The sequence below is a fragment of the Eubalaena glacialis genome, chromosome 15, assembly GCF_028564815.1.
Source record: "Eubalaena glacialis isolate mEubGla1 chromosome 15, mEubGla1.1.hap2.+ XY, whole genome shotgun sequence".
In the NCBI taxonomy this organism is placed as follows: domain Eukaryota; kingdom Metazoa; phylum Chordata; class Mammalia; order Artiodactyla; family Balaenidae; genus Eubalaena; species Eubalaena glacialis.
The window spans coordinates 75,721,068-75,748,650 of NC_083730.1; the positions used below are offsets into that span (position 1 = coordinate 75,721,068).

Sequence of the window (27,583 nt, forward strand, 5' to 3'; positions counted from 1 at the left end):
AGTACAGATATAGAACTTTTACAATAATAAGACGTTCTTACATTTTAAATGTTTCTAAAATAAAAAAGTACACTGTGAAAACTAACAAAGTGGCTCTTCCTAAATTTTGTTTTCAGTTATACAAAAATCAGATTCTTAACTTAGTTCAATGGCATTCCCATTACACCAAATGTATCAAATCAATTGCTTTAGAATGTTCAGCCCAAACAACTTAAAAAGTTGAAGTAGTAGACTCCCAATTACAATATAACAACACTGTAATTTTATCACATTAAAGCTTGACAAAATTAAACTAGGGCTTAATTTCCTAGACCATATCCTTTACTTTCTATTTACTCTGAGAATTTTTTTGGAAATTCCTATAAGAGTGGACTGAAGAATAACTCTGACATTCAAAAAGATAAATATTACTCTTTGAGAAAACATCACATAGGTTCAAAATGCCTGCAACATTTTGTCAAAACATAGGTTTTTTAAAACAAATTAATCCCCAAGAAATATAATATTTGAAACCCTCACAACACAATAGTTATTCCACTGTAAAATAGAAGCATTAGTAGCCTGTTACAGAATACGATCTTTGGAATGTAACGCTTGTAAGGTCGATATAGAATTCTTACATCTCATTCTTATGAAGTGAAAAAGCAACACTTTCTCCACGCAGGGAAGAGGATGCAGCTAAGCAGGCACACTGACCACAGGTGCAGGGGCTGCGGAGGCCCAGAGGCTTCCAGACCTGGCCTGCATGCCCAGGCCACAGACGCCACCCGCTCCACTGGGAGGAGCAGAGGGGGCGCCTTGAATTCTCAGGGCTCCTGTGCGTAAGGGGGCACATGCCCGTCTACCTCGAAGAAGACGGTACTTACTTCCGCCGGTAACCTTTATAATTTGCTTTTGTTTTTGGAAATAGGGAAGGAAGCTTGTTACCAAAAAAGTTCCAATAGTGGCTGGCCGGGAAAGATATTATGGATACGGGGGAGAAAAAGGGGAGAGGGGCTGAGCAAGAGCCAGAATCCCCAGGATTGTTGGAAAACTTTCGGCCAGTGGCCCTGAGTGCTTGTGGGAACACCGCAAGCACCTGTCGACATGTTAATACAGCAAACACAAGGACGACTCTTGTAGCCCAATTTGGCAAAGCAGAGACTGGGGATCTGCAGGTTCAGAAGAGGGAAGGCAGGAGTCAGGCTGGACACAGAGTGAAAAGCAGAAGCGCCAGTGGTGTTACTTACGTGCGCAGGGAAAGGCTGGAGTCTCGTCCTGCTCTCTTCGGGGTGGTTCACTTCTCCCATTGGGAGATAGGGTTTCTGACCTGATCCCGTCTCGTACATGGACATGGGCCTACTGCCCCGGGCAGATGGACGTCTCTTTAAGGAAGAGTGGTTGGAAGTGTCTGTGTACTCAGAATCAGTTTGCACCTGATATATATTGGTTGTGGCCTGTTTCCTGAGGTTCGAATTTTCACTCTGGAGTGTTTGAAGCTGAAAGACATGTTTGGCAGTGGGACTGTGTTTTTCTACAGCAAGCAGAAAAAGCAAACACCAAGTAAACGCATACAACTACCAGCTCTAACAATAAGAACAGTAACAGCGCGCTGGGTTGAAAGTCAAAGGCAACTACAAACCAAAACTCTTTCTTCTAGAATGAGTGAAACGCAATCAACTCACTTTGTCACTTAAGCAAATTAAATAGCTAATTTCTGAATGTGAAACCGTTGCAGTTTGGACTTTTTAAAAGCGAATTGTCTAACCACGTAAAAATTGGTCATGGTGGGCCTGGGAAATGTTTGCAGGCAAGCTGCACTCTGGATTATTCTAAGGCTGTTTCAAGCAAGAACTTGAGATCATTAAGACATCACTTAGGTAACTTGCTTTTCAAATGAGCCCTGAGCAATTTGCAAATGCCAAAAATGTCAGCAGACACCATGGAAGCAGCACAAAGATAACTAGAGTTGCTTTGCAAAGCAAGAAAGACAGTGAAATTCAGCTTACGAAAAATCAGATGAGCTACTGCTTCCCAAAAAGCCAACAAGAAAAAATAAGATCAACAAGTTTTTATTACATAATACTCTTTAAAATTCCAAACAATTCAGCACTTTTTTAAAAAGAGAGGGAACCAGATCTTGGTTAAGTTTGCTATATTAACATATCACGAAGAAAACCGGAGACCTATTGAACTATCAACATCTTCATCTGAAAGCTCCACGTAGCGCGCGCTGCCCTCTGGTGATCGGTCATCTTTCAGCCAGGGCCGGAATACCTGGCCTCTCTCTCCTTTGGCTCTGCCGCCCAAAAATGCGACCGTGGTGGTGTCAGCTTTAAACACTCTAATCTGCCTGGCACCACCCCGTTTTAGTTAGAGGCTGTCACTTGGAGACCCTGAACGCTCTTTCCATTCCTTACATGCAGGCTGCTTCATGGTGCTGGATGAATTAGAGTTAAGGGATCAGCAAGGAACCGAGTTACTCTTTAGCGTCTGGCATTTTAAACACAATTAACTGAGTCCAGGCTGCACAATGTCCTTCCCCTCTGGTGCTCCTCCATCTTCCAGGACATTTTATAAGCTGGGTGTGGTGTGAGTTCAGCTGTCTACTCTTTGACACAGATTGTAAAATGTGACCAAATTCCCCACCAGGGCCAAGGCTTAAGTCCACAAGCAACTGTGTCTGCACCAGGAGATCATTACTTTTTCAATAGCAAGCCCATTCAGTGTTAGGAGTTACTTTCAATTTCTATTTTAGAAAGCACCGATCTGTGAAAAATACACCAATAGTGGCTGCTCCTCTTCATTAATTAGCATCTTTTCCAAGCAACTGTTAAATGTGAAAGATCAGACACAAATCATGCTACTTTGTCAACTATATATATTAAAAAACTTTACCTAACTTTGAAATAAAATCAATGCATCTTCGCTAAATAAACAAATCCCACATACTTTATATTAGTAGTGCCAAACTTTTGTGAAAGTCTGATTTACTGTCTTTGCAACAGAAATATTCTCATTCTCAGTTTTCTCAAAGCGTGATCCCTAAGAAAGGGTAGATTGCTTCTACACCAGAAAGGCTTTCAGGGCATAACTTATATCTGCAACTCCCTTTCCAAAGAAAGAACAGCTGCAAAGTGACAAGCAGCTACTGAAAATTCCTACATTCCAGGAAACGGACAGGCATAAAGTGCCTGTCAAAACTACTTATTAGGGAACTCATAATCTACAATGAAATGGTCACGGTCCAACCAGTGAGGAGCATAACTGACACACGGTCCTCAGTGTAGGGCTGGGGGATCTGGTCACATGCTTGTGTGTCTATGTGAAAACCTCTTAGAGTATTTTAGACAAGGTCTTGAAATCTTAAACTTTATCTTCACACTTTCACTCTAAAACATCCAGCCTGGATTTTGCTTGAATGTGCTTTGATGACCACTAGTTCCTGGTCTCAATTTTTTTAAATTTTAGTACTCTGTACTTAGCGAGATGTCCTCAGATAAATCTGGATGGTGCTTATCTTAATAAGAACCAGACTACACTTTTTTTGTCCGGAAGGAGTATAACAGGACATGAAAAGTTACAGATAATAGGTTCAGAAATCAAAAAGCATTTCTAAGAATTGAGGAGATAATCCATGAACAATGGCAAATAATTCCACTCTGCATTTCTTAAAGAAGCTTGAGACATTTGCTTTCAGAGATTCGAGGTTATCTCTGGTGATTTCTACAAATACTAAAAGGAGAATAATAAGAATAAAAATGGTGATGCTTAGCAGACTGATCTGCAGTGGCAAAGTCAGCATGTTTCAGAAAAAGTCACCTCAAAAAAATGCATTAGTTCAATTAATGAGACAAACTGTAATTCATTAAACAAAAGATATTTCAGAAAAGACAGAAAAAGTACAAGCCCTGTATGCTATGGCAAAAGGGCACTTTGTCTGTCTTGTTCATGGCTGCACACCAGCCGGTGATAGGGCCAGGGTGGTACAGAACCAGTGTTTGATTAAAATCTGATTGATCTTCAGGCATTCTTGTCCCCTTCTATTATAGGTATTGAAGCCATCTATCTCAAAACGTCTCCAAAAATTATCTAGAACTAAAAAGAATTCTGGACCAAGCCGCAGGTGAGGGTGCACTGCAGTGTTCTTCCCTGACAAGCAGAGGGGCATGGACCTCTTCTTAGATCTTCAGCCTTCCTTTAGGAAGCACCAGTGAAAAGGGCCCAGCCACAAATGAGGTGCACCATGTCCTCTGTTCTTGATAATGATTCTGAAGCATCACTCTTCAAATGATAGTAGGAAGACACAGATATATACTTTGTTTTGTTTCTGTTTAAGGAAGTGTACAGAATCTCATTTTGTAGAGCACTGAATGATGGGAGCAGTACCCACAAAGTCTTGGGCAGAATTTAGAATCTTTCCACTTCTTTTTCTTAGCATTCTTAAAAAGAGTTATATACATAATCCCCTCTGAAGCATATTCCTTGCTACTATTAGCCATACTTTTTTTAGAGATAGAGATTAATATATATATTTCTAACTCTCTCAAAAGGAGGCAAACAAGGAAATGCCGAGCAAATGGGATTGTTTCTTACCAGCGTACAGTTCTCGCTGGTGCAAACGCAATGTTTTCTTACATTTATTGAGTACCTATTCTGTGGCTCTGAGGACATCATAAATTAGTGGTAATTACTGGTGAAAAAAAAGCGGGGCTGTGGGACTGGGCTGCCAGGGCAGGGGTGGGTAACATCTTAGACTACAGTGACCAGGGACAGTACCCCTTGTGTGGTGTGGGGTTTGGAATGTGGATAAACACATACACCTGTCCTGGGCTTTCGTCTGCCCTGTCTTCATGGCGTGATTATTCTTTAGAACAAGCAATAAATAGGAAGAATCACATCCATGGAGTGGTGTCTAGCTTCCCAGGAGGCACAGGATAGTGCAAGGGTTTCTACAACTGACACAAACACTTAATAGGCTGTAATGTTTTCCTACCTGGGAAACTTACACTGGATTTATTTCTAATCAAAGTTACTTCATTTAAAATATCCAAAATACATACTGCTTCCAAAAAGACAGCTTGGCCCAAAGATTTTTAGATCTGTGTTTCTTCCCTCTGACCACAAGCATCATGCCTGGGATTCTTCCTTATACTATGGGGTTAAAGAGCAACCATCCTGGCATTTATTGACATGTTACCTTTTTCTGCATAATTCTCAGCTCGTCACTCAAGTTGTTATTCACCTTCATTAGCTGTTGTATCTTGGCCTCAGAAGCCACTAGAGCGTTTTTGACCTCCATAAATTCCTGCACAGTGACTGGTCCATCTGATAAATCTGAATCTAGGCTCTAAAAATAAATTGGGGAAAATGTTCACAATCTGAGACGATGATAACATTCAAGACTAACTGCTAAAGAATTTCAAATTCTGACCATGCCAGCTGGATCGCAAAGTTAATCAAACCAAATCAAGGCTTCTAAGCGTAATGCAAAAATAAAACATAAAGGTAGGGCTACTAAAGTATTTGAAAAATTTTAAAGTCAGTATTTTCTAATAGATCAGACAGTGGGGCTACAAATCTATTCTGACAATGACTATGCACATCTGTCTTGTCTGCCTTTCTCTTGCTCATTCATTTTTCTTTTTTTATTCATTATTTCATTAATTCACTCATTCCAACTTTTCTGATGCTTTTTTACTAAGCATCAGGCAGTGTTCTAGGGGCTTGGGGTACATAAGAAAAGAAAATAGACAAAGATTCCTGCTTCCATGGTGTTTACATCCCAACAGAGTGAGAGAGGGAAAAAATAAAAATAAATAACTATATAGTACGGTGAAAGGTGATAAGTGCTATGGAAAATAAATAGAATGGATCAGAGTGAGGGCCTGGGGAGCTGAAGTTGGGGTGAAGGTGGGTGCATTTTAACCTGACAGGTGGGTAGGTGGGACATGAGCAACAGCCTGCAGGAGGGGAGGTCATTAGTCAGATGGCTGTCTGGAGGAAGGGTGTTTACAGCCAGCGGCAGGGCTCAGCTGGAGGGAATGGGTGTGCAAGGCGGAGAGGAGGGGGAGGCCGGCCAGTCTAGGGACCCCGTCGTGTAGGGTCCTGTCATGACCCGGCTTTCACTCGAGTGAACCCAGCGCTTCTGTGGAGACCGGGCAGAGATGTTTCAGATGCAACAGGTGACTCCTGCCATCCCCTCCACGTTCCCTGCATCTGCCAGTGGCACCACTGATTCTCACAGCTGTGTAAGCTGGAAAACTCTGGACACAACTCCAGTAAGTCTACCTTCCCACTTCAAACATCCAACTTATTGCCAAGCCCTGCCTTTTTTATCTTTCTCCTGTTCATCCATTCTCAAATGTTTGCTGGGCTCCTCTGTGGGCCAGGTCTGGGAGACTCAGCAGTGGGTGGACCAGCCAGGCCCCTGCTGCCCTGTCCTCGGGCTCACACTTTGCTACAGTAACTGTTCTTCCATCCAGACCCTCCCAGCCGAGGCCCTGAGGTGAACCTGTGTCACCTCTTGTTTGGACCTCGTCAGCACCTCCTACTTGGGGTCCCTTCCTCCACTCCCTGGTCCACCGGAACAGTCCTCCCAAAACAGAGGACCCAACATGGCTGACATCGCTCTCCTGCCCTGCCTAAAAGCTGCCTGGGCTCTGCACTGTTGGCCAAGGTCCAGGCTCTTTGGTCTGGCGTCACGCTCCTGCATATGGTGTGACCCCTGCCCTCTGCTGCAGCTCTCACTCCCACTCCTTTCAGGCTGACTCTACACGTGACCAGATTTCCCCCCCGACGCCGCTGTCTCACTTCTTCTCTGTCTAGCCCACCCTCCCCAGCCTCTCCACACGCCCACATCCCAGGCATTCTTCAAGACACACGTTAAAGCCTCCCCTGATACTCCTCCTCAGTGACAAGTTGTGTCTCCGTTGACCACCCCACCCCCCGCTTGTGTCTGTGTTTATGACCCTTGTACTGCAGTCCTCTCTCCACCTGGGCAGTGACGGCCTCGTAGAGGAAAGGGACTAGGCCTCACTCAGGAGACTATTATCCAGGGAAGTCTGGATAACTATCCAACAAAAGTAAACATTTGTTGAAAGAATAAAACCCACCAGTCCTTCCTCACAGGTTTTATAAAGTCAAAACTGCAGAAGGGCTGTGAGTCAACAACTGACTCAGGGACCACAGACCCCCTATTTTAAAACTATTTACCTCATTGACCTTTGCTTGGCCCAAGCTAGTAGAAAACCCGACTCTACTTCCAGAGCACTTTTCACAAGCCTAGCCCTCAAGTGATTTACAAAGCAGGCAAATTTTCAGGGGGAAAGATCTGAAAAGAAAACACAGTCTCCTTCTGTGTGCGGTGTGCCACCTCACCTTCTGCCTATGCGCCTGGCTCGCAGTGGCCTCCAGATCCGTGTCCTCATCTGACGCCACACTGTCATAGTCCGGCTGGTCATTGTCCTGACTCTCACCACTGTGCTGCTTATTGATTGTTTTCAGTATGAGCTCCACATTGTCTATCAACAGAAGCAAAAAACTTTACTTCAGGCTTGCAAAAAACTTTTTTTCCTAAAAAACTAGCCATTTAAAAGACTGGAAGAAAACGACAGAAATAGCAAGGTTATATTCACACCAAAAAGGGATAACAGAGCAAGTTATCAACTGGACAGAGAGTCTACTAAAAACTGCAGAGACAGATATAAGCATCCCTCTGAGCGACCTGCCAAATGTGGGCAAATTAATTAGACGGTTTAGGAAAAAGCTGCTCAGATAAGGGGACAGGTTCCCAAATTTGTAATCATTCAAGGAAACAGGGTGTAGCTCGAAATCATGAAAATAAAGCTGTAACTAATGTAAGATTAACTGCAATTCAGTTATAATTGTACCTTGTTTACAAGGTAATGTCAAGTCAAAACAGAAAGGAAATTGTTAAAGTGGAGCCTAGAAACTAGGTGATCAAAGAGTAGGCACATCGGCCTTTCGTTAGCTGAATGCCAGTGAGAGAGAGAGAAAGAGGAGAATGACCCATTGGACACACACGTGCACACCAGGAAGGTATGGTCTATAGGGAAGCAGGGATGACTCCATTGGCTCCAACACATTTTGAATGAAAGATTTCACAAATTATCCAAGTCTCTCCACTTTCTTTCAGGCAACTCAAGCAAACCTCTAATTTCCAATATTGTTTCTGGATATTTTGATGGATAATATCTTGGTGATAAATTATGTTTACTTAAAAGGAATTTAATTTTTAAAATTAATATTTAAAATATACATGCCGGGGCTTCCCTGGTGGCACAGTGGTTAAGAAACCGCCTGCCAATGCAGGGGACACGGGTTTGAGCCCTGGTCCGGGAAGATCCCCCAAGCCTCGGAGCAACTAAGCCCGTGCACCACGACTACTGAGCCTGTGCTCTAGATCCCGTGAGCCACAACTACTGAAGCCCACGTGCCACAACTACTGAGCCCGCGCGCCTAGAGCCTGTGCTCCACAACAAGAGAAGCCACCGCAATGAGAAGCCGCGCACCACAACGAAGAGCGGCCCCCGCTCGCTGCAACCAGAGAAAGAATGTGCGCAGCAACGAAGACCCAGCACAGCCAAAAATAAATAAATAAAGTAAATAAATTAAAAAATATATATATATATACATGCCATCAGATTACAGAAGTGATAAAGATTCAATATAGAAAAATTGAAACTAATGATAGAGTAATCATTCATAGCTATTGATACATGTTGTTCTATTTCCTTCCAGTCTTTTTCCTAAGCATATACACATACATACAGTCAATTTCATTATTTGTAGCAGTTACAGTCTATAAAGTTGCTGTGAAGACAAATTAGCAAATAATAAACCATTGTTCTGACTGGAAACACAGGGTTAGGTTCCTGCAAACCTCTGATCACATTTTTGTCAACTGATAAATATATAACCTCGTTTTACATGCGATTCTGTTTAAAGACATCTTTAATATATGTTGTTGATCCATTAACATTGAACTCATGGCCAACAGCACTATAACTCACGCCTGAACGAAGCTAGTCTAACACATGTATTTTCTCCACAAGGCACAACACGACCTTCTTGAGTTTAGGAATCCTACACAGCTCTTCAGCACTCTACTTGGGGACCACTTCAAATAGTGAAATCACCAACAAAAAGCATAAAAATGTGAAAACTGTGGCACTAAATAAATCTCAAAAAGGACACCTGTTTCGAGTATAAGAGTTGAAATAAGGCAGAGCATGGCCTTGTTCAATCTCAGCTGGGAACGTGCATTTTGGGTGACTCAAATTTTTCAGCATGTTGCATACATCCACAAATTACCATCAATGTGCTGTCAGTATGATTTTGAGGTAACAAATTTTAATGAATAGGTGAATTGGCAAATATGAGATCCGTGAGTAATGGGGATTAGTGGTATGTTTATATTTACATGTGATATATTCACTTGTACATATGTATATATATAAATGTTTTCCTTACAAAATTTGGATTACACTAAAGCTTTAAAAAAAATTAATTTATTACTTTATGTCATTACATAGTCTCTGAAAAAAAGTGTGCACTATTCAAATATGTAACTAATAATTGCTCTATTATTGCTTGTTTCTAATGTTTCCAGTGCTATATATAACATACATGTAACATCTCTATTTCCTCTCAATTAACACCTAGAAATGGAACCACCAAATCAAAGAATTTGTACATTTTGAGACTTTAAAGGACCCTTATCACTGCACCTTCACCAAAATTTAATAAAGTTTCTTAGAACTTGTTTATGTCTGGTTGAATAAGTAAAATCAAGAAGAACAAATCGCTGTCAGTTAACGATTACTATCTCTGGGGAAGGCGATGCTGACTGAAAACTGGATCTTTATGGTATGTATTTTTCCTGTTTACATGTTTTTCAATTTAAAAATGTATTATTTCTACAATTAGAAAAAAACAACAAAAATACAGCATCAGGGCTGGGGAGGAAGTATGTTCCCAAGCATGGAGACAGGACCCTGAGCTACTGAACAAGACTCAAAGGGCACCTCGGAAATAGGTGCTTGGTGCTCTCTTCACAATTTTAAACCACAATAATTCTTGCTGTAGACATCTAAAGTTTATAGCGACAAATTCTAATTATGGAGAACTCGGTCTTGTAGGTAAACCACAGCAGGTGAGCTGGAATTTCAATCAAGAGGGTTTAGTTTCTCATGTCCTTTAACAAGATCTAAGTCAGACTTTTGAGTTAATTTCAGAATGCAATTTTTTAGGGAAGACAGGTGACCCAAGAGATAAAAAATCATATATAAGATAAATTTGAATCACAGTTAATAACGTTGAAATATTTATAATTCACCAGGACTCAAAGAGAGAAACTTGTCGTCACAACATAGTACCAATAAAACTTACAGGGCTTTAACTAAGCTGTGGTGTCAATGATTGCTTTAATTATTTTTATAACTTTAACACTTGTGTGAAGTTTTAAGGCCAAAGAAGCAAACATTTAGAGGTCTGAAACAGTTACCTTTTGAACTAGAGAGAGGACTGCCTTGCTGTCTCCTCTTGGCGTCACTGAGAATGTCGATAACCAGAGTGGCAAACTCATGGGCGTTAAACCGAGCTAGTTTCTGCCTGCCCTGAGGGTGAGAAAATAATGGGAAATATTCCCAGATGTAAAAATACACACATATTCACATAAAACTAGTCAGACTACTGTTAGACTTCGGCAAAGACCTTCCAGCATGCTCAAAGTATCATCAATCACAGCCATAACTGAATCAAATTTAACATTTTCCTTGTGAACAGTTTAAAACCATTTACATAATAGAACAATATAAAATTTAAGTTCTCACAATGCATATCTATTTTTGTGAACCGAAACAAAATGGTTCTCTTAATGCTTTCTTTCTAATATCAATTCAGTTTTGAAGTAGGCCTACTAATCAAAAATTAATTTGAAGGGACAAATTTTAAAATTTCAACATAAAGTTATAGTCTAGATGCTGGGACTCTATCATTATATATAACCAATAATCAATAAAAATGAAAAGAGCTTCATAATTTACTCAGCTTCACTGCTCTTGATGGATGGTTAGGCTTTTTTCAGTGCTCTATTATTACATACAGTGCTTCGATGAAAATGTGCGTAAAGCTTTGTATTTTTATTTTATTAGAACATATTCCCAAATGAGGAATTCCTGTGTGGAAGGATGCAGTTAATTTTGAGGCCTCTGAAAGCGGTTAACAGATTGCTTTTCTGAGGTCTGCAGCAATTTAAACTCTTATCTGTAGCATGAGAAAGCCCATCTTGCCACATCCTTACCAGTCTGGAGTATCCTTTATTATGTATTGATACTTTATTAATTTGATTGATAAAACTTTCATTAATGCCTTCAGGTTGCTTTCTTTGATTACTAATGAGATTAAACATTTCTTCACATTTGAAAGCCATTTATTCTTTCTTTCTTTTTTTTTTTTGCCCTTGCACTTGTGGGATCTTAGTTCCCCAACCAGGGATTGAACCCGTGCCATCAGCAGTGAAAGTGCGGAGTCCTAACCACTGGACCGCGAGGGAATTCCAGCCATTTGTATTTCTTTTGTGAATTGTTTTATATTCTTTCCCAGTCATCTATTAACTTCTATTGCTTTTCTTATCAACTTGTGAGGGTGTGTGTGTGTAAAGGATATTAACATTTTAATCAATCAAAAAATCTTACATACCTGTCCTGGGAAAATAAAATACCATGATATCAGCCATTCCCCAAATATTCACTACTAGTGAGTTTTTGGACTCGGCCACTTGCCTGGTTCCGTGTCGATGAGTACTCGGGATTGACCGGAAGGAAGGGGACGACAGTTGTCTCGGTCACCAGGGTGCTGTGATTTTGCGTGGCAAGCCAGACTAGCCAGAGGAAAGAGCCAGAGATAGAATCTCATCACCACGGGCGCCACTGCTCCTCTAAGAGCCGCGGCTCTCGCGTTACTAGGTAGACTAGGGGCAGCACACTCTGAAGCCAGCATACACAAGAGTCAATGTTGACACACGTGTTATCAGGACAGTAGAAATTGGGCAAGTAAAAACACTGAGGCTAGCAGCTTGTTGCTGCCTACTGATAACAGAAGCTTAGCAGATAAAGCCACATGTTAAGTCACCTGCATCAGTCTCTCGCCTGTCAACTTCATCGTACACATCCATGGCAAGTTCTTCAAACAAATGATTACTTAGCTGAAAGTAAAAAAATATCAGGAACACAAGGGACAAGGATTAACACTAGCAGAATGAGTGGGGAGTGCGACTTATTCACCCTTCTACCTCCAACGTCTTATCCAAAGCCAGTGCTTACTTAGTAAATGCCCATCATTATTAAACAGACAGTAACATTTCCAAAATAGTACAGATCCTCTAGAAACACCTGCCACCCACAGCAGCCTCCCTCCTGATATGCAGATAGGGCTGTGCCATAAGGGAAGCAAGAGGCATCTAAAGTGCGCATCTCAAAGGCAGGGTCCAGTTCTCCGCTCTTCGTGTGACATCACCTTTTTAAAGTCTCTTCTGCTCTTTTGAGAATGTTTGCCAGTACCCGCTCTGCCCCCAGTATCGGGGATCTGAAACCCTTGGTAGGATAAAGAAGCCAAAACACACCATTTCGAGAGGATAAAACGTGCCACTGAAGGAAAATACCACCCAGACCTCGGTTAAGTCTCTCTGCTGTCTTCCTCAGTAGGGGTCCCCCAAACCCCCAAAAAACTGCCTGAGCGTCCCCTACCAAGGACAGCCCGTCTAATCAGTACACTGTGCAGTGTCCCAACAAAACAGTCCCCACAGACTGGGGTGCCCTCCTGGCAGCAACCGGCTCTTCCTCAACCCAGAGGAGGCTAAGCCCCTAGCAGGCTGGCTCCAGCTCTTTCTGCACTTTTTGCCTCATGAAACCCTGCCGCTCGGTGGCTGTTACTTCTGAGTTGACTGCTTCCCCACTCTGTGAGGGAAGATGCTGACTTTGTTCCATTCTCTCCTGTTCCCTACATCCCCACACAGTACCTGGCACCAAGATGGGACCCAGTAAATATCCATTCACACACTGACCAGAAAGTACTTCATGCAGAATTCAAAGCTGGCTGCACACACCTCATTCAACTCGTTAAAATGGGTACAATACATTGTTAGGTGACAAAAGCAGGATATAAAATTCTATAATTATGTTTCAGTTAAAAAAAAAAAGGTAGGCATCTGAAACAAGAATTAGAAAAAATATACCAAAATATGGAGCGTGAATCCATTAAGAATATAATAAACGAGGATGATTCCCCTTCTCTATTTTCCAAATTTTATCTGGTGTGGTTACATTACATTTATATTTAAAAATAAACTCTGAGAGCCTTTTGCTGGATAAGGTGATGAAGGACTGGGAAACTGAACTTGTACCATAAACACCCAATCTGTTTCCTCTAAGGGGCTACAAGCTAATGTCATTATTACTAACAATAACTACAGCAGCAACACTGTTGCGGGCTTACATCCCAGGCGCCTTGCTAATACCATCATCATTGTAAATACAACACCTCTCTGAAGACAGGAACTACTATTATACCACTTTACAGAGAAGGATACCAAGGCACAGAAGTTAGCTTACCTAAAGTCACAAAGCCAAGAAGTGATGGACCTGGGATGCAAGTTTCTCTTAAAATGTTAATATTTACTAATTCAAGGAATACATCAGTGGTCTTATATTTCTCCCAGCTTTTCACTAGGGAGGGGGGAAGGAAAGAGGAAGGGAGGGAGGGAGAGAGGGAGATATTGTAGGATAAACACTGAATTGGCACTGATAGGAGGCGGAGACCACAGGGTGGGGGCAGCTCACACTCACTGGGCAGCTCTGACTTGCTGCCTCTGCTGGATCACAATCTCCCTTTCTAGGAGAGGACACCGAGGTACAGAGAGGTGAAGGAGCTCGTCAGAGCCGAGATCCACACCTGACCAGTCTGACCCAGAGCCCAAGTTCTTGAGAGCTATACTCAACTTTGTCCCAGATGTTTATCTAGTGCCTGCCACACGCTAGAGATATTACAGATATAACCCCAGCTTTCAGCCTAGCAAATGTAGAATAGGATAGTCAAGGGGAGCTTGGATTTTATCCATGTTTGAATTATTTACAATAAAAATTGGCTTACATACTGTTAAGTAATTAAAAGGAAATCACAGAATATTCAATGCTGACTCCAAAGCTTATCATCCTAATCATTTTACTATATGACCTCCTTAATTTAAGAAAGGCAATAAAAACACATACACACAAAACTGCAGATAGAGAACACAGAGACACCAAATTGCATAAAATACATTTATTTCATATTACAGTTAAATGCTAGTAATGAGAAATTCATTTTATGTAATATTTAGTACTTAATATTATATGAAATTCTAGTAAAGAGTCTTCTATGAAAAGGGGAATGAAGAGTAAGACATAAATTAGGGGAGTTGCAAGTTCAGAGTTAGGCTTTGGGAAAACTCCTACCTACACTGTGAAGGGGGTCAGATTTCAGCTACTCCAATGATGAAAGGGAGGGTAGCTGGGAAAGCACAGCAGGCAAAAGAGGATTCCTGACAGAGGACTTGAAGGTGGCCTCTGACGGTGCTAACCCTTAAAGAAATATTTAAACGCACGCACCTACCCACACCTACACCCACACCCACACTCACACAGTGGGAACCAGGTGGGAAGCAGGGCAAGAACTGAAGGGTGAGAGTGGGATGACGCCCATAAAGGCTACGAAAAGAAGTTAAGAATCTTGGTTCTGATCTTGAGAGCAATGAGAACAGCTGAGGCGGGTAATCTGGTGGTTAGAATGGCTGGGGAAGCACCGGGCAAGGCTTCATTTGTGGGGACTAAACAGAGAGAAATTGTTCCCAGAGGAGTAGATTTCTCGGGGTCCTGACTAAGGCTGAAATGGCCAGGCTGAAGAGAAACACAGAGACTAAAGTGAGCTTGTGACCTGCAGAACTGGGCAAACTCTGAGCACATAGCTGAGGCAGAACCAGCAGTTAAAAGCCTACATTTACAAAACTCTGATGAATGGCGTGGGACACGCACGACAGTTAGCGGTGGCTGGATCCCAAATAGCAGCGAGTCAATCTGCAGTACTCACCATTCCAGCTTCAGCTCTTATCATTCTCCAGCATCCTATGAGGCTACAGGAAGTAATCCCAAGAAGGGTGTCCCACTTATTCACGTACATTGAGAGAAACTAGGGAACTCTTACGGGGAGAAACAACTTCCTAATGTCAAAGGCACAGTCTTCGCTTTTAAAATGACAGAGAAAAATGCCATTATTTGAAGCCAAGCCAGTAAATTGGATATACTAAACTTACTAGTACTTTCATTCTTCCTTGCTACATACTCGATGGTCTGCTTCTGATTTAACATCTGAGAGCACGAAACAAAGTCATTTGATGTACTAGGTAAAGGGCTAAGAACAGGTATTAGCAGGACACATGGTTTTCCATACTGGAGTTCACTAGGAAAGAGAGATACTCACAGACTGAAGTTTCTTCTTAGCAGCTTTTGCCAATTCAGACAAATCCAGGCTGCTAAGAAAGTGTACAAAACTAATAAGCAAATAAATAAAACCATTTTCATGAGTTCTGTAGAAGATTAAGATAGCCAAGGGATTAAGATATTAATTACAGTTCATGGACAAGGTCAGAGGCCAAAATTCTACAGCCCAACCGTCAGTGAGGAAACTGAACAGAACTTAGTGAAAGCATCTCCTAGAAATACCATAATCATGCAAAGTGGTAAACAGAAAAATAATCACCTACTAACCAAAAGGCAAAATTATTGCCAGGTTAGTCCCCAGGCCCTTTATGTGAGAAGTCATAATTTTTAAAGTATTAAAAAAAGCATGCAGAGGAAAATACAAAAAGGGCAGAATGTTAAAAAACAGAATGGCAAGATTACATATGGAATAGCAATTAACCATTTCATAAACTCTTGACAGTATTTATGCAAAGTTTATTGGCTAAATAAGGGTTTAAAGTTCATTTCTGCAGCCATGAACTCATCTGACCTTATAGACCAGGGGCAACAGATTATAACCCACTTTTTGTTTGGCCTATGAGCTAAGCATAGTTTTTACATTTTTAAGTGGTTGGAAAAAAAACCCCAACAAATGATACTTCATAATATGTGAAAATTATATGAAATTCAAATTTTAGTATCCAGAAATAAAATTTTATTGGAACAGACATGGCCTTCATTTACATAGTGTCCATGGATGCTTTCATTTACAACTGGCAGAGTTGAGTAGTTGTGGCAAAGGCTGTATGGCCCAAATAGCCTAAAATATTTACTATCTAGCCCTTAACAACAACAAAATTTGCTGATCCCTGTCATAGACAAAGGCTACACTCTCTTATAACACAGAAATATTCTGTGATATATCCAGAGACACAATATACTGTCACAACTAGCTAAAACTGTGACAGTATCTCTAACTCCAATTTTATTAGCAAATTTCTTACTTGTGCTTTTTCAAACTTAAGTTTTATATGGTGGTTTACTTACAGCCATCTTATTTCCAAATTGCATAGCCATAAAAGAGAAAAATGTATGGGCTTTGTTAAACACAAAATATAATACACTTAAACACTATACAACCAAGGAAATACTAGTGACAGATAATATTGATTGTTATTTCAATGGCCTTACCTGTCTGCCATTTGAGGTATTATAAAGTGCTGTCCATTTTTGTGATCTGAAACAGAAACCAAGTCAAAGTTTTGTTCATATAAATATTGATAAGATCTGTAAAGGAATACCATCATTATTTTCTCAATTTATGTTTTGCAATTAGTATCTTCCCATAATTACGAATTATGTGGGAGAAACAGAAGTTGCCAGATTGACTACAACTTCCCAAAATCTGGCCAGTAGCAAGGATCATTTCCTCATTTTCTTCTGGTACAAAGGGCCCAACGTCATTAAGCAGAAAGCCTATGCTCACCCTAATCCTTACGCTGTTTGTCCCCAGTATAACCAATGATCTTCAGCCATGGAAAGGACATTTAGGGAGCTGAAGTAGCTTGGAGCAGGCTTCCATCTGTTCTCCCATGTGGGATGGTGGGGCTTCCTTGAGCTTCAGTGGCTTACTTTCAAATTAATCAATTAGCATAAAACAGTCAGGGCTGGCCCAGGTGGTCTGGGCAGGTCCAGCCACGGGCTCTGTCTCCTACAATGCTGACTGAGTCCTAATCAAGTTTGTGGAGGACACTGATCATGTGCCAGTGAGTAAAGCCACCATGAGCATTGACATACAGGTTTTTGTATAAACGTAAGTCTTTACTTCTCTTGCGTAAATACCTAGGACTTCTGGGTTATAGGTAAATGCATGTTTAATTTGGTAAGAAACTGCTAGACTTTTTTCCAGGGTAGCTCTATCATTTTGTTTTCTAACTGCAACGTATGAGAGTTACCATTGTTCCACACCTTCCCCAGCACTTGTGTTGGTTTTTTGTGTTTTGTTTTATTTCAGTCACTCTAATAGGTACTTAGTGGTATCTCACTGGGTTTTTTTTTTTTTTTTTTTAATTTTATTTATTTATTTTTGGCTGCATTGGGTCTTTGTTGCTGCACGTGGGCTTTCACTAGTTGTGGCGATCAGGGGCTACTCTTCGTTGCGGTGCGTCGGCTTCTCATCGTGGTGGCTTCTCTTTGTTGCAGAGCGCGGACCCTAGGCACACAGGCTTCAGTAGTTGTGGCACGTGGGCTCGGTAGTTGTGGCTCATGGGCTCTAGAGCGCAGGCTCAGTAGTTGTGGAGCACGGGCTTAGGTGCTCCGTGCCATGTGGGATCTTCCCAGACCAGGGCTCGAACCCGTGTCCCCTGCATTGGCAGGCGGATTCTTAACCACTGCACCACCAGGGAAGTCCCTCTCACTGGGTTTTAATTTGTATTTCCCTAATGGCTAAAGAACTTCTCTCTTCATGTATCTGCCATTTGTATATTATATTTGCCCAGATTTTATTGGGTTGTTTCTTTTCTTACTGTAAAGTTTTAAGTATTTAAGTATAAATATTCTGGATCCAAGTCCTTTGTTGGATATGTGATTTCCAAATATTTTCTCCCAGTCTGTGGCTTGTCTTTTCATTTTCTTAACTATAGTTTTTGCAGAGCAAAAGCTTAAAATTTTGACAAAGGCCAGCTTATCAATATTTTCTTCTACGGATTGTGCTTTTGGTGTTACATTTAAGTACTTTATAGAATCCAAGATCACTAAGATTTTCTCCTATATTTTCTTCTAGAAGTTTTAAGTTTTACATTTAGATCTACGATCCATTTTCAGTTAGTTTTTTAAAAAATATTTTATTTATTTATTTATTTATTTATTTATTTATTGGCTGCATCGAGTCTTAGTTGCGGCACGCAGGATCTTTGTTAAGGCATGCGGGATCTTTTGTTGCAGCACGCGGGCTTCTCTCTAGTTGTGGCGTGCGGGTTTTCTCTTCTCTAGTTGTGGCGCACAGGCTCCAGGGCACGTGGGCTCTGTAGTTGTGGCGTGCGGGTTCCAGAGCGTGTGGGCTCTGTAGCTTGCGGCACGCGAGCTCTCTAGTTGAGGCGTGCGAGCTCAGTAGTTGTGGCGTGCGGGCTTAGCTGTCCCTGGCATGTAGGAACCTAGTTCCCTGACCAGGGATCGAACCCACGTCCCCTGCATTGGAAGGCGGATTCTTTACCACTGGACCATCAGGGAAGTCCCCTCAGTTAGTTTTAGTTTTTGTTTTGTTTTTTTTTTAAATTTATTTATTTATTTATGGCTGTGTCGGGTCTTCGTTTCTGTGCCAGGGCTTTCTCTAGTTGTGGCAAGCGGGGGCCACTCTTCATCGCGGTGCGCGGGCCTCTCACCATCGCGGCCTCTCTTGTTGCGAAGCACAAGCTCCAGATGCGCAGGCTCAGTAATCGTGGCTCACGGGCCCAGTTGCTGCGCGGCATGTGGGATCCTCCCAGACCAGGGCTCGAACCCGTGTCCCCTGCATTGGCAGGCAGACTCTCAACCACTGCACCAACAGGGAAGCCCTCAGTTAGTTTTTATACAAGGTGTGAGGTTTAGGTTGAAGTTCATTTTTCTGCACGTGGATATCCAGTTGTTCCAACACCATATATTGTACTGTCCTTCCTCCACTGAATTGCCTTTGCAACTTTTGTCAAAAGTCAATTGAATGTATTTGTGTGGGTCTATTTCTGGATTCTCTATACAGTTTCATTGATCTGTATGTCCACCTCTTCACCATAACCACTGTCTTGAGTACGGCAGAGCTTTACAGCAAGTCTTAAAATTGGGTGGTGTGATTCCTCCCATGTTACTACTGTTCTTTTGCAAAACTGTCTTGGCTATTCTAGTTCCTTTGTTTTTCCATGTAAAATTTAGAACCAGGATGTCCATGTCAATAAGCAAATCCTTTAATTGCATTAAATTTACAAATTAATTTGTGGAGAATTGACATGTTAACTATATTGAGTATTTCAATCCATAAACATAGTAGAAACCCTTTTTCAGGCTTTCCTTGATTTCCTTCATCACCATTTTGTAATTTTTAGCATATAGAGTCCACATATATTTTGTTAGATTTATACCTAAGTATTCACTTTGGAGCTATTATAAATGTTATTATTTTTCTAGTTTCAGGTTCTAATTGTCCACTGTTAGTCTACAGAAATATGATTGATTTTTGGTTGTTCATCTTGCATTCTGCAACCTTGCTAAACTCATTCATTAGTTCTAGAAACTTTATTATAGATTCCTTGGGATTTTCTATATGGAAATCATTTCATTATGAATACAGGCAGTTGTATTTCTTCCTTTTTAATCAGTGTGCCTTTTGTTTGTTTTTCTTGCCTTATGGCACTGGTTAGGATTTCCAGTGCAATGTTGAATGGAAGTGGTGACAGTGGACATCCTAGCCTTGTTTCTGATTTTCAGGCAAAAGCATTCAATCTCTCATCATTAAGGATGATGTTAGCTGTGGCTTTTCAATAGATACTCTTTATCAGATTAAGGAAGTCCCTTCTATTCCTAGTTTGCTAAGGTTTTTCTTTTTTCTTTAATCATGAAGGGATGCTGAATTTTATTAAATGCTTTTTCTGCATCAACAGGTAAGATTATAGTTTTCTTTTTTTAGTCTGTTAATGTGATGAATCACATTAACTGATTTTCAAATATTTTCAAATATCAGTCATATATCTGGAAACCCCCCTTGGTATGTTACGTTCTCCTTTTTACATATTGTTGGATTCAATCTGCTTATACTTTGTTGAGAATTTTGGTGTCCCTGTTAGTGAGGGCTATTTTTTTGTGCCATCTTTGCTGGGTTTGGTATCGGGGTAATGCTGGCCTCATAAAATGACTTGAGAAGCACTTCCGCCGCCTTTTTTTTTTTTTTAAACCTCTTTATTGGAGTATAATTGCTTTACAATGGTGTGTTAGTTTCTGCTTTATAACAAAGTGAATCAGTTATACATATACATATATCCCCATATCTCCCTCTTGCGTCTCCCTCCCACCCTCCCTATCTCACCCCGCTAGGTGGTCACAAAGCACCAAGCTGATCTCCCTGTGCTATGTGGCTGCTTCCCAGTAGCTATCTATTTTACATTTGGTAGTGTATATATGTCCATGCCTCTCTCTCACTTCGTCCCAGCTTACCCTTCCCCCTCCCCATGTCCTCAAGTTCCCCATACCTTTCTATTTTCTAAAAAATATCACATAAAATGGATGTTATTTCTTTTTTGAATGTTTGGTAGGATAGTCTCATTTTATGTGTAAAACTTGAAATGTGAATTCCAAACGCTTAAAAATATCTGTTAAGAATTATAACTGCAAAGCTAGCAAGCCACGTGAGTCATAAGCCACACTGATTGTATTGCTGTATGGCAATACCACTTCAGTTGGTTCACAGTATTTACCAGTGCCATCATCTGGGCTAGGGTTTTCTTTAATGGAATGTTTTTAAGTACAAATTCAAGTTCTTTAAAATGTAGGATTATATATTTACATTATCTCTTTCTTCTTGGATAGGTGTTGGTAGTTTGTGGCTTTCAAAGAATTGGTTCATTTTATCTAAGTTGTCCAATTTATATGTACATACAATATTTTGCATTACCCTTTAATGTCTGTGGGGTTTTTAGTGATATCTTCCTATGTGTATTCTTTCCTTTTTTCTCTGTCAGTATGTCTAGACATTTACCAATTTCATTAATCTCTACAAAGAATCAGCTTTTGGTTTCACTGATTTCTCTCTACTGTTTTCCTTTCTCAATTTCATTGATTTCTACTCTTTATTATTTCTTAACTTCTGCTTGCTTTGGGTTTATTTTGCTCATCTTTTTCTAGTTTCTTGAGGGTTGGGAAGCTTAGATTAGGATTTGAGACCTTTCTTCTTTTCTAACATAATAATTTAATGCTATAAAATTTCCTGTAAGCCTTGCTTTAGCTGCGTCCCACACATTTTGATTTGCTGTATTTTCATTTTTGTTCATCTGAAAATATTTTCTAATTTCCCTTAAGACTTCTTCTTAGACCCATGGATTATTTAGAAGTATGCTGTTTAATTTCCAAGCATTTGGGTATTTTCCAGTTATATTTTGATCATTTATTTCTAGCTTAATTCCATTATGGTCAGAGAATATACTCTGTAGGATTTTAATTCTTTTGGATTTGCTAAGGTTTGTTTTATGACCCAGAATATGGTCTATCTTGGAATGTCTGACTGTGTACTTGAAAGGAACATATGTTCTAATGTTGTTAGGAAGAGGATGCTATAAATGTCAACCAGATGCAGTTGGTTGATGGTTTCAGTTCAATATCCTTGCTGATTTTCTACCTCTAGTTCTATCTATTAACTAAATGAAGACTGTTGAGTCTCCAACAATAATTGTGGATTTGACCTTTTCTCCTTTCAGTTCTATCAAAGTTTGCTTCCTATATTTTGCAGCTCTATTGCTGGGTGTGTACCCATTTAGAATTGTTATGTTTTTTTAGTGAGTTGACCCTTTTATCATGTTGTGTCCCTCTCTATCCCTGCTAATTTTCTTTGCTCTGAAGTCTACTTTGTTTGATATTAATATAGCCACTCTAGCTTTCTTTTACTTAGTGTTGGTATGGTATATCTTTTTACCTCTTTTTGCTTTTTAACTTACCTATACCATTATATTTAAAGTTGGTTTCTTGGACACAGCATACAGTTAGGGCTTGTTTTGTTTTTTTTTAAATCCATTCTGACAATCTCTGCTTTTAATTGGTGTGTTTAGATCATTAACATTTAATGTAATTATTGTTACATTTGGATTTAAGTCTATGATTTATTATTTAGTTTCTATTTGGACCTCAGTTTTTTGTTCCTCTCTCTCCCCTTCCCTCTCTTTTTTTGAATATTTTGAATCAAAACATCTTTTGATTTTTGGGTAACTTTTAACATTCCATTTTAATTTATCTCTAGAGTTTCTGACCATATATCACTGTATAGTCTTTTTTCAGTGCTAGGGATTAAAATATACATAACTTTTTATAATCTACTTAGAAATAGTATTTTACCATTTTAAGAAGAATGCAAATATTTACCTCCATATTTCTTTTACCCTCTCCCTTTGTTATAATTGTCAAATGCATTACACTGACATATGCTGAAAACCGCACCATACAATACTATAACTTTTGCTTTAAACTGTCATACATATTTTAGAAAACTTAAGAAGAAAACACAGCCTATTGTACTTATCCAGATACTTATCATTTCTGTTGTTCTTCTTTCATTTCTGAAGTTCCAAGATTCCCTCTGGTATCAATTCCCTTCCACCCAAAGAACCTTCTTTAGTATTTCTGTTAGAGCAACTAATTCTCTTATTTTCTTTCATCTTAAAATGACTTTATTTTTTTGGGACTTTCCTGGTGGCACAGTGGTTAAGAATCCGCCTGCCAATGCAGGGGACACAGGTTCGAGCTCTGGTCTGGGAAGATTCCACATGCCGTGGAACAACTAAGCCCGTGTGCCACAACTACTGAGCCTATGCTCTAGAGCCCACAAGCCACAACTACTGAGCCCACGTGCCACAACTACTGAAGCCCGTGCACCCAGAGCCCGTGCTCCGCAACAAGAGGAGCCACTGCAACGAGAAGTCCGCACACCACAACAAAGAGTAGCCCCCGCTCGCCGCAACTACAGAAAAGCCCACGTGCAGCAACAAAGACCCAATGCAGCCAAAAATAAAAAATATAAATAAAATAAATTTATAAAATAGAAGTCTTTATTTTTCCTTCATTCTTGAAGGTTATTTTCACTGGAAATGGAGTTCTAGGTTGACAGTTCTTTTCTTTCAGCACTTAAAAAACATTGTTCTACTGGGGCTTCCCTGGTGGTCCAGTGCTTAAGACTCCCGCTTCCACTGCATGGGGTGCAGGTTTGATCCCTGGTCGGGAAAGTTCCGTATGCCCCGTGGTGTGGCCAAAAAAAAAATTGTTCTACTTCCTTTTCATCTCCATGGTTTCTGATGAGAAATCCACAATCATACAAATAATTGTTCCTTTGTATGGTATGTCATTTTTTTCCTCGGCTGCTTTCAAGACATTTTCTTTCTTCGGTTTTTAGCAGTTTGATTTTGATGTGCCTGAGTGATGATTTCTTTTGAGTTTATCCTGTTTGGAGTTCTCTGAGACTCTTGAATTTGTAAGCTTACGTCTTTTGCCAAATTTAGAGTTTTTAGCCAATATTTCTTCAAGTATTTTTTTCTGCGTCACATTCTTTATGATCTCTTTCTGGGAGTGTGATGATACAAATGTTTTGATTTTGTCCCATAGGTCCCTAAGGCTCTGCTCAGTTTCTTTTCCTCCCACTCTTTTTTCTCTCTGTTGCTCAAACTGGATTATTTCTAGTGATCTATTTTCAATGCACTCTTTTCTTTGCCATCTCCATCTGCTATTAAACCCAACCAGTGAGTTTTAAAATTTTAGTTATTGGATTTTTTAATTCTAACATTTCTGTTCTGTTTTTTTCTATATCTTCTATTTCTCTGCAGAGACTTTCTATATTAGATTTGTTTCAAGAATGTTCACACTTACTTCTCAGAGCATGATGTTACTATCTGTTTTAAAATCTTTATCTGATAATTCCAACATCTGAGTCATCTAGGGTTGGCATCTGTTAACTACCTTTTCCCATGCAAGTCTTTGGGATTTTCCTGGTTCTTCATATGTGGAGTAATTATGGGTGGTATCCCTGACATTTTGCATATTACGTTGTGGAGACTCTAAATCTTCCTTAAACTCTACGGAGAATGTTAATATTTTGTTCTAGCAGGCACCTGACCAGGTGAGGTTCTGTCTCTGGGGCCAAGTGGTGAGAAAATAAAGAGAAAAACAAAAGCAATCAGGATTCCCTTCAGGCCCTTGGTCAGAGATTTAGGCACCTGTGCTGTCACTGCTGTTGCCACTACTGAAGCCATAGGATTGCCTAGGGACTAGGGTGGGGAAAAAAGGAAGAGAAAAAATACCCAGGGGAATTCCCCTATTCTCTGTCCTGTAGGAATCCCATTTCCTGCTCCTCAGACCACACAGAGAAGGCTTCTTTGCACCTGCCATGCAGTTCCAGGTTTTAGGCTGTCCTGGATGCCATATCAGAAGCAAAATAAAGGGGACACTCACCACCAGCTTGATGGTACTCTGAGTTCCCTAATCCACCTGCTACAGTCCTCAGATAGCTACTCCATGCATTTGGTCCAGAGTTTATAATTGTGTTCAGCAGGAGAGACGGGGTGGGGGTGTGCTTATTCCATCTCACTGCGAACTGGAACCACACCAAGGGCTCTTAACTCTGTTGTACAACCAGGGTGGAGAACCACTGTATACATGTATGTGGATATTCTATATCAAGGGTTGGCAAACTTTTTCTGCAAAGGGCCAGACTGTAAATATTTTGGGCTTTGTGGCCGTATGGTCTCTGTTGCAACTACTCAACGTACTCAACTCTGCTGCTGTAGTGTGAAAGCAGCTGTAGATAATATGTAAATGAATGGGCATGGCTATCTTGCAATAGAACTTTATTTAAAAAAAAACAGGCGATAGGCTTATCTGGCCCATGGACCATGGTTTGCTGACCCCAGTTCTATCTCATGAGCAAAGCTGGTTAATGGTAAAGTTCACTTTTTTACTTTTTCCCATTCCTTAGATAGCAGAATTCTGCAAATAACTACAAAAGTTAATCCTTTGCTCTTCCATTCCTACTCCCATTAATCACAAGAACCGTGGTGCACGTTCAGTTTGGGTTCAATTATGCTCTTTGATTCCTGAAACAGTCACTAATGTAGAGCTAAAATTTTAAAAACTAAAATTCAAGATTTGACCGATGTTACATATTGCACATATAACAAAAAATGCTGTAGCTATCACTGCAAATAGAAATCCTTATTTGCAATTTTCTCAAGGCTACGTTAAAGCAGAGCTCATAAATAATAGTGTCCCAATTTGTTTTTCCAGAGACTGACTGGCTGGAGGTGTGGAGAGGCTGCTGTCCTTTCAACTCACCTGGTTTCCTGCCACACAGATAGAAGGCTAGTCTGTCAGTCAGCTCATACTGTATTTCTACGAGGCGTTCTGCCAGCTCATGGTGCCCTCCTTGCCTACCAAGAGAAAACAAAGTACCATTTATATTGCTCGCTGGCCACTGGAGCTAGAATAGAAAAGTACAGAGACGTCCCCTGAGATACCTGAGTGATTTATCAAACGTGACTTTTTAGAATAATCAACCTTTTTGTGTGAGGTAAACTGTCAAGGTCTACTTCGATTCCCACCTTTATAAAAACTGTTTTCACAATCTCAACTATCGCCTTTCCTTTATTAATTTATAAGACAGAGTACTTAATAAGGAATTCAAGGACTTATGAGAGGGACAAAGAATAACTTCATCTAATGAGATAGAAAATAAAATTAATAAATGGTCAAGGGTAGAGGTTCTCAAAAATTAACTAGCATGCTTAAAAAAATATACAGATGTCCAGGACCCACCCTTGGAAATTCTGAATCTCAATAAAAACGGGAGCAGTGTGGACATTAATATTTTGAAAAAGGTCCTTCCCCTAGATGCTTCTCATGCAGCCAGCCTGACTTCTGGATTAGAGTTCATAACTACTTCAAGGTCTTTGATTCAGGGAGAGACAGACCAACCTAATGCATAGCTCACACCTCCTTGTCTTTAATTTCCACCACAGAAAATATTAATTTTGCCTTTGAAACAAATATTTAAGCTGCCTGAAATCCTTTTAGTAACAAGGCATATAAATAAATCATTACCCTGAGAGACTATTATGTGCAGGGTACAAGAGGAAATTCCAAGGTAAGTGATAAGTATCATTTATTGAGGGCTCTGTTCCCCTTAAAAGATGAAGTCTAGTTTCTGCCAGTTTCTCTTCCCACATACAAGGCACTACAAAAATATTCTCCAACCTACCCACACATCTTTGATTTCTGTGATGCACATCTTTTTTTCTTATTTTTTAACATCTGTGAAATCAGGAAGTATCCTACAGTTGATAGTACATCATCATTTAATTGGTTGAGTCTTTTCCTTTTTAATGGTATATGAAATAATGATGACCCATATAAACAGTGGAGTGTTAGACCTGATGAAATACTGTATTCCTCAGTACCTTAGCTCTTATTCCCAGACACACTCTGCTCTATCCAATTAGGTCTCCTGCTGTGCCGAACATGCCCCGTCCATCCCTCCCTCCTGAACTTGACCCACGCCCTTCTTCTCACCTGGAACACCTTAGCTCCTCTTCACACGCCCAAATCCAATCCACTCTTCAAAGACCAACTAAAGACATTTCTTAATGATTTGGGCCACAGTGAGGAAATCCTATATATGTATCCATTTTGGTAATGAGTTCTACATTATTGTGCCTCATTTAACTCTTACCTGCATTTAGGAACCCTCTCCTCCCTGAGAGAGTAAATTCTAGGAGGGCAGAGTTCTGTCATTTCACTTGCCATTTTCAAGTTGTCATTTGTCATTTTATCCTCCGCAGAGTATAATTCTTTGCAGTTAATAAAGTTAATTTGGAAAAAGAAGGAAAGATGATCCATCTTCTATCATTTAAATGATATTCAAGACTAATCTATGGATGTATTTATTTATTTTCCAGCACTTCACAGCCAAAATTTTGAAACAAAGAAAAAGTTAAAGAATTTTATAGCAAGCACCCAGATGTCCACTACCTAAATCCTGCAATTAACATTTTACTATACTTGTTTAACCACATATCTATCCATATAGATTTGTTTCTAAGTTCAAGCAATGACTAAAACTATTAAAAAACTGAGGAGTGGGTTCTGCAATTCTTCATACTTGATTTGTACTCCAACTATGGCTCAAATACCACTGCGTTTAAAGGATAAAAAGAAATGAAAGACTGGAAGCTAAGCACAATGGTTAATGGTTCTACCCTCCCTGACTTTAGCTGGCTCTAAGATCATATGCGTTTGAAACACCTTCATCTGCAAAATAATAGCATGCAAACCTCTGAAGGGGTTAAATGTTAATCATACACAATTTAGCCACTTAA

General features: G+C 40.1%; 1 protein-coding gene across 7 annotated transcripts in view; it reads right to left on the reverse strand.

The window, feature by feature from the left end:
* GIT2 (GIT ArfGAP 2) overlaps window positions 1-27,583 on the reverse strand; it is a 48,936-nt gene that overhangs the window by 12,690 nt on the left and 8,663 nt on the right. For 3 of the 7 annotated variants that reach the window (XM_061168853.1, XM_061168850.1, XM_061168856.1), the window contains 9 exons: window positions 25,545-25,639; window positions 16,689-16,734; window positions 15,517-15,568; window positions 12,136-12,208; window positions 11,787-11,884; window positions 10,508-10,619; window positions 7,360-7,502; window positions 5,180-5,329; window positions 1,230-1,478 (listed from right to left, as the gene is read on the reverse strand). In XM_061168853.1, the coding sequence (XP_061024836.1) occupies window positions 1,230-1,478; window positions 5,180-5,329; window positions 7,360-7,502; window positions 10,508-10,619; window positions 11,787-11,884; window positions 12,136-12,208; window positions 15,517-15,568; window positions 16,689-16,734; window positions 25,545-25,639 (1,018 nt within the window). Of the gene's footprint in view, window positions 1-1,229; window positions 1,479-2,095; window positions 2,810-5,179; window positions 5,330-7,359; window positions 7,503-10,507; window positions 10,620-11,786; window positions 11,885-12,135; window positions 12,209-15,516; window positions 15,569-16,688; window positions 16,735-25,544; window positions 25,640-27,583 lie in introns of those variants that run through there. The other 4 variants (XM_061168851.1, XM_061168852.1, XM_061168855.1 and 1 more) reach the window with 4 other exon arrangements.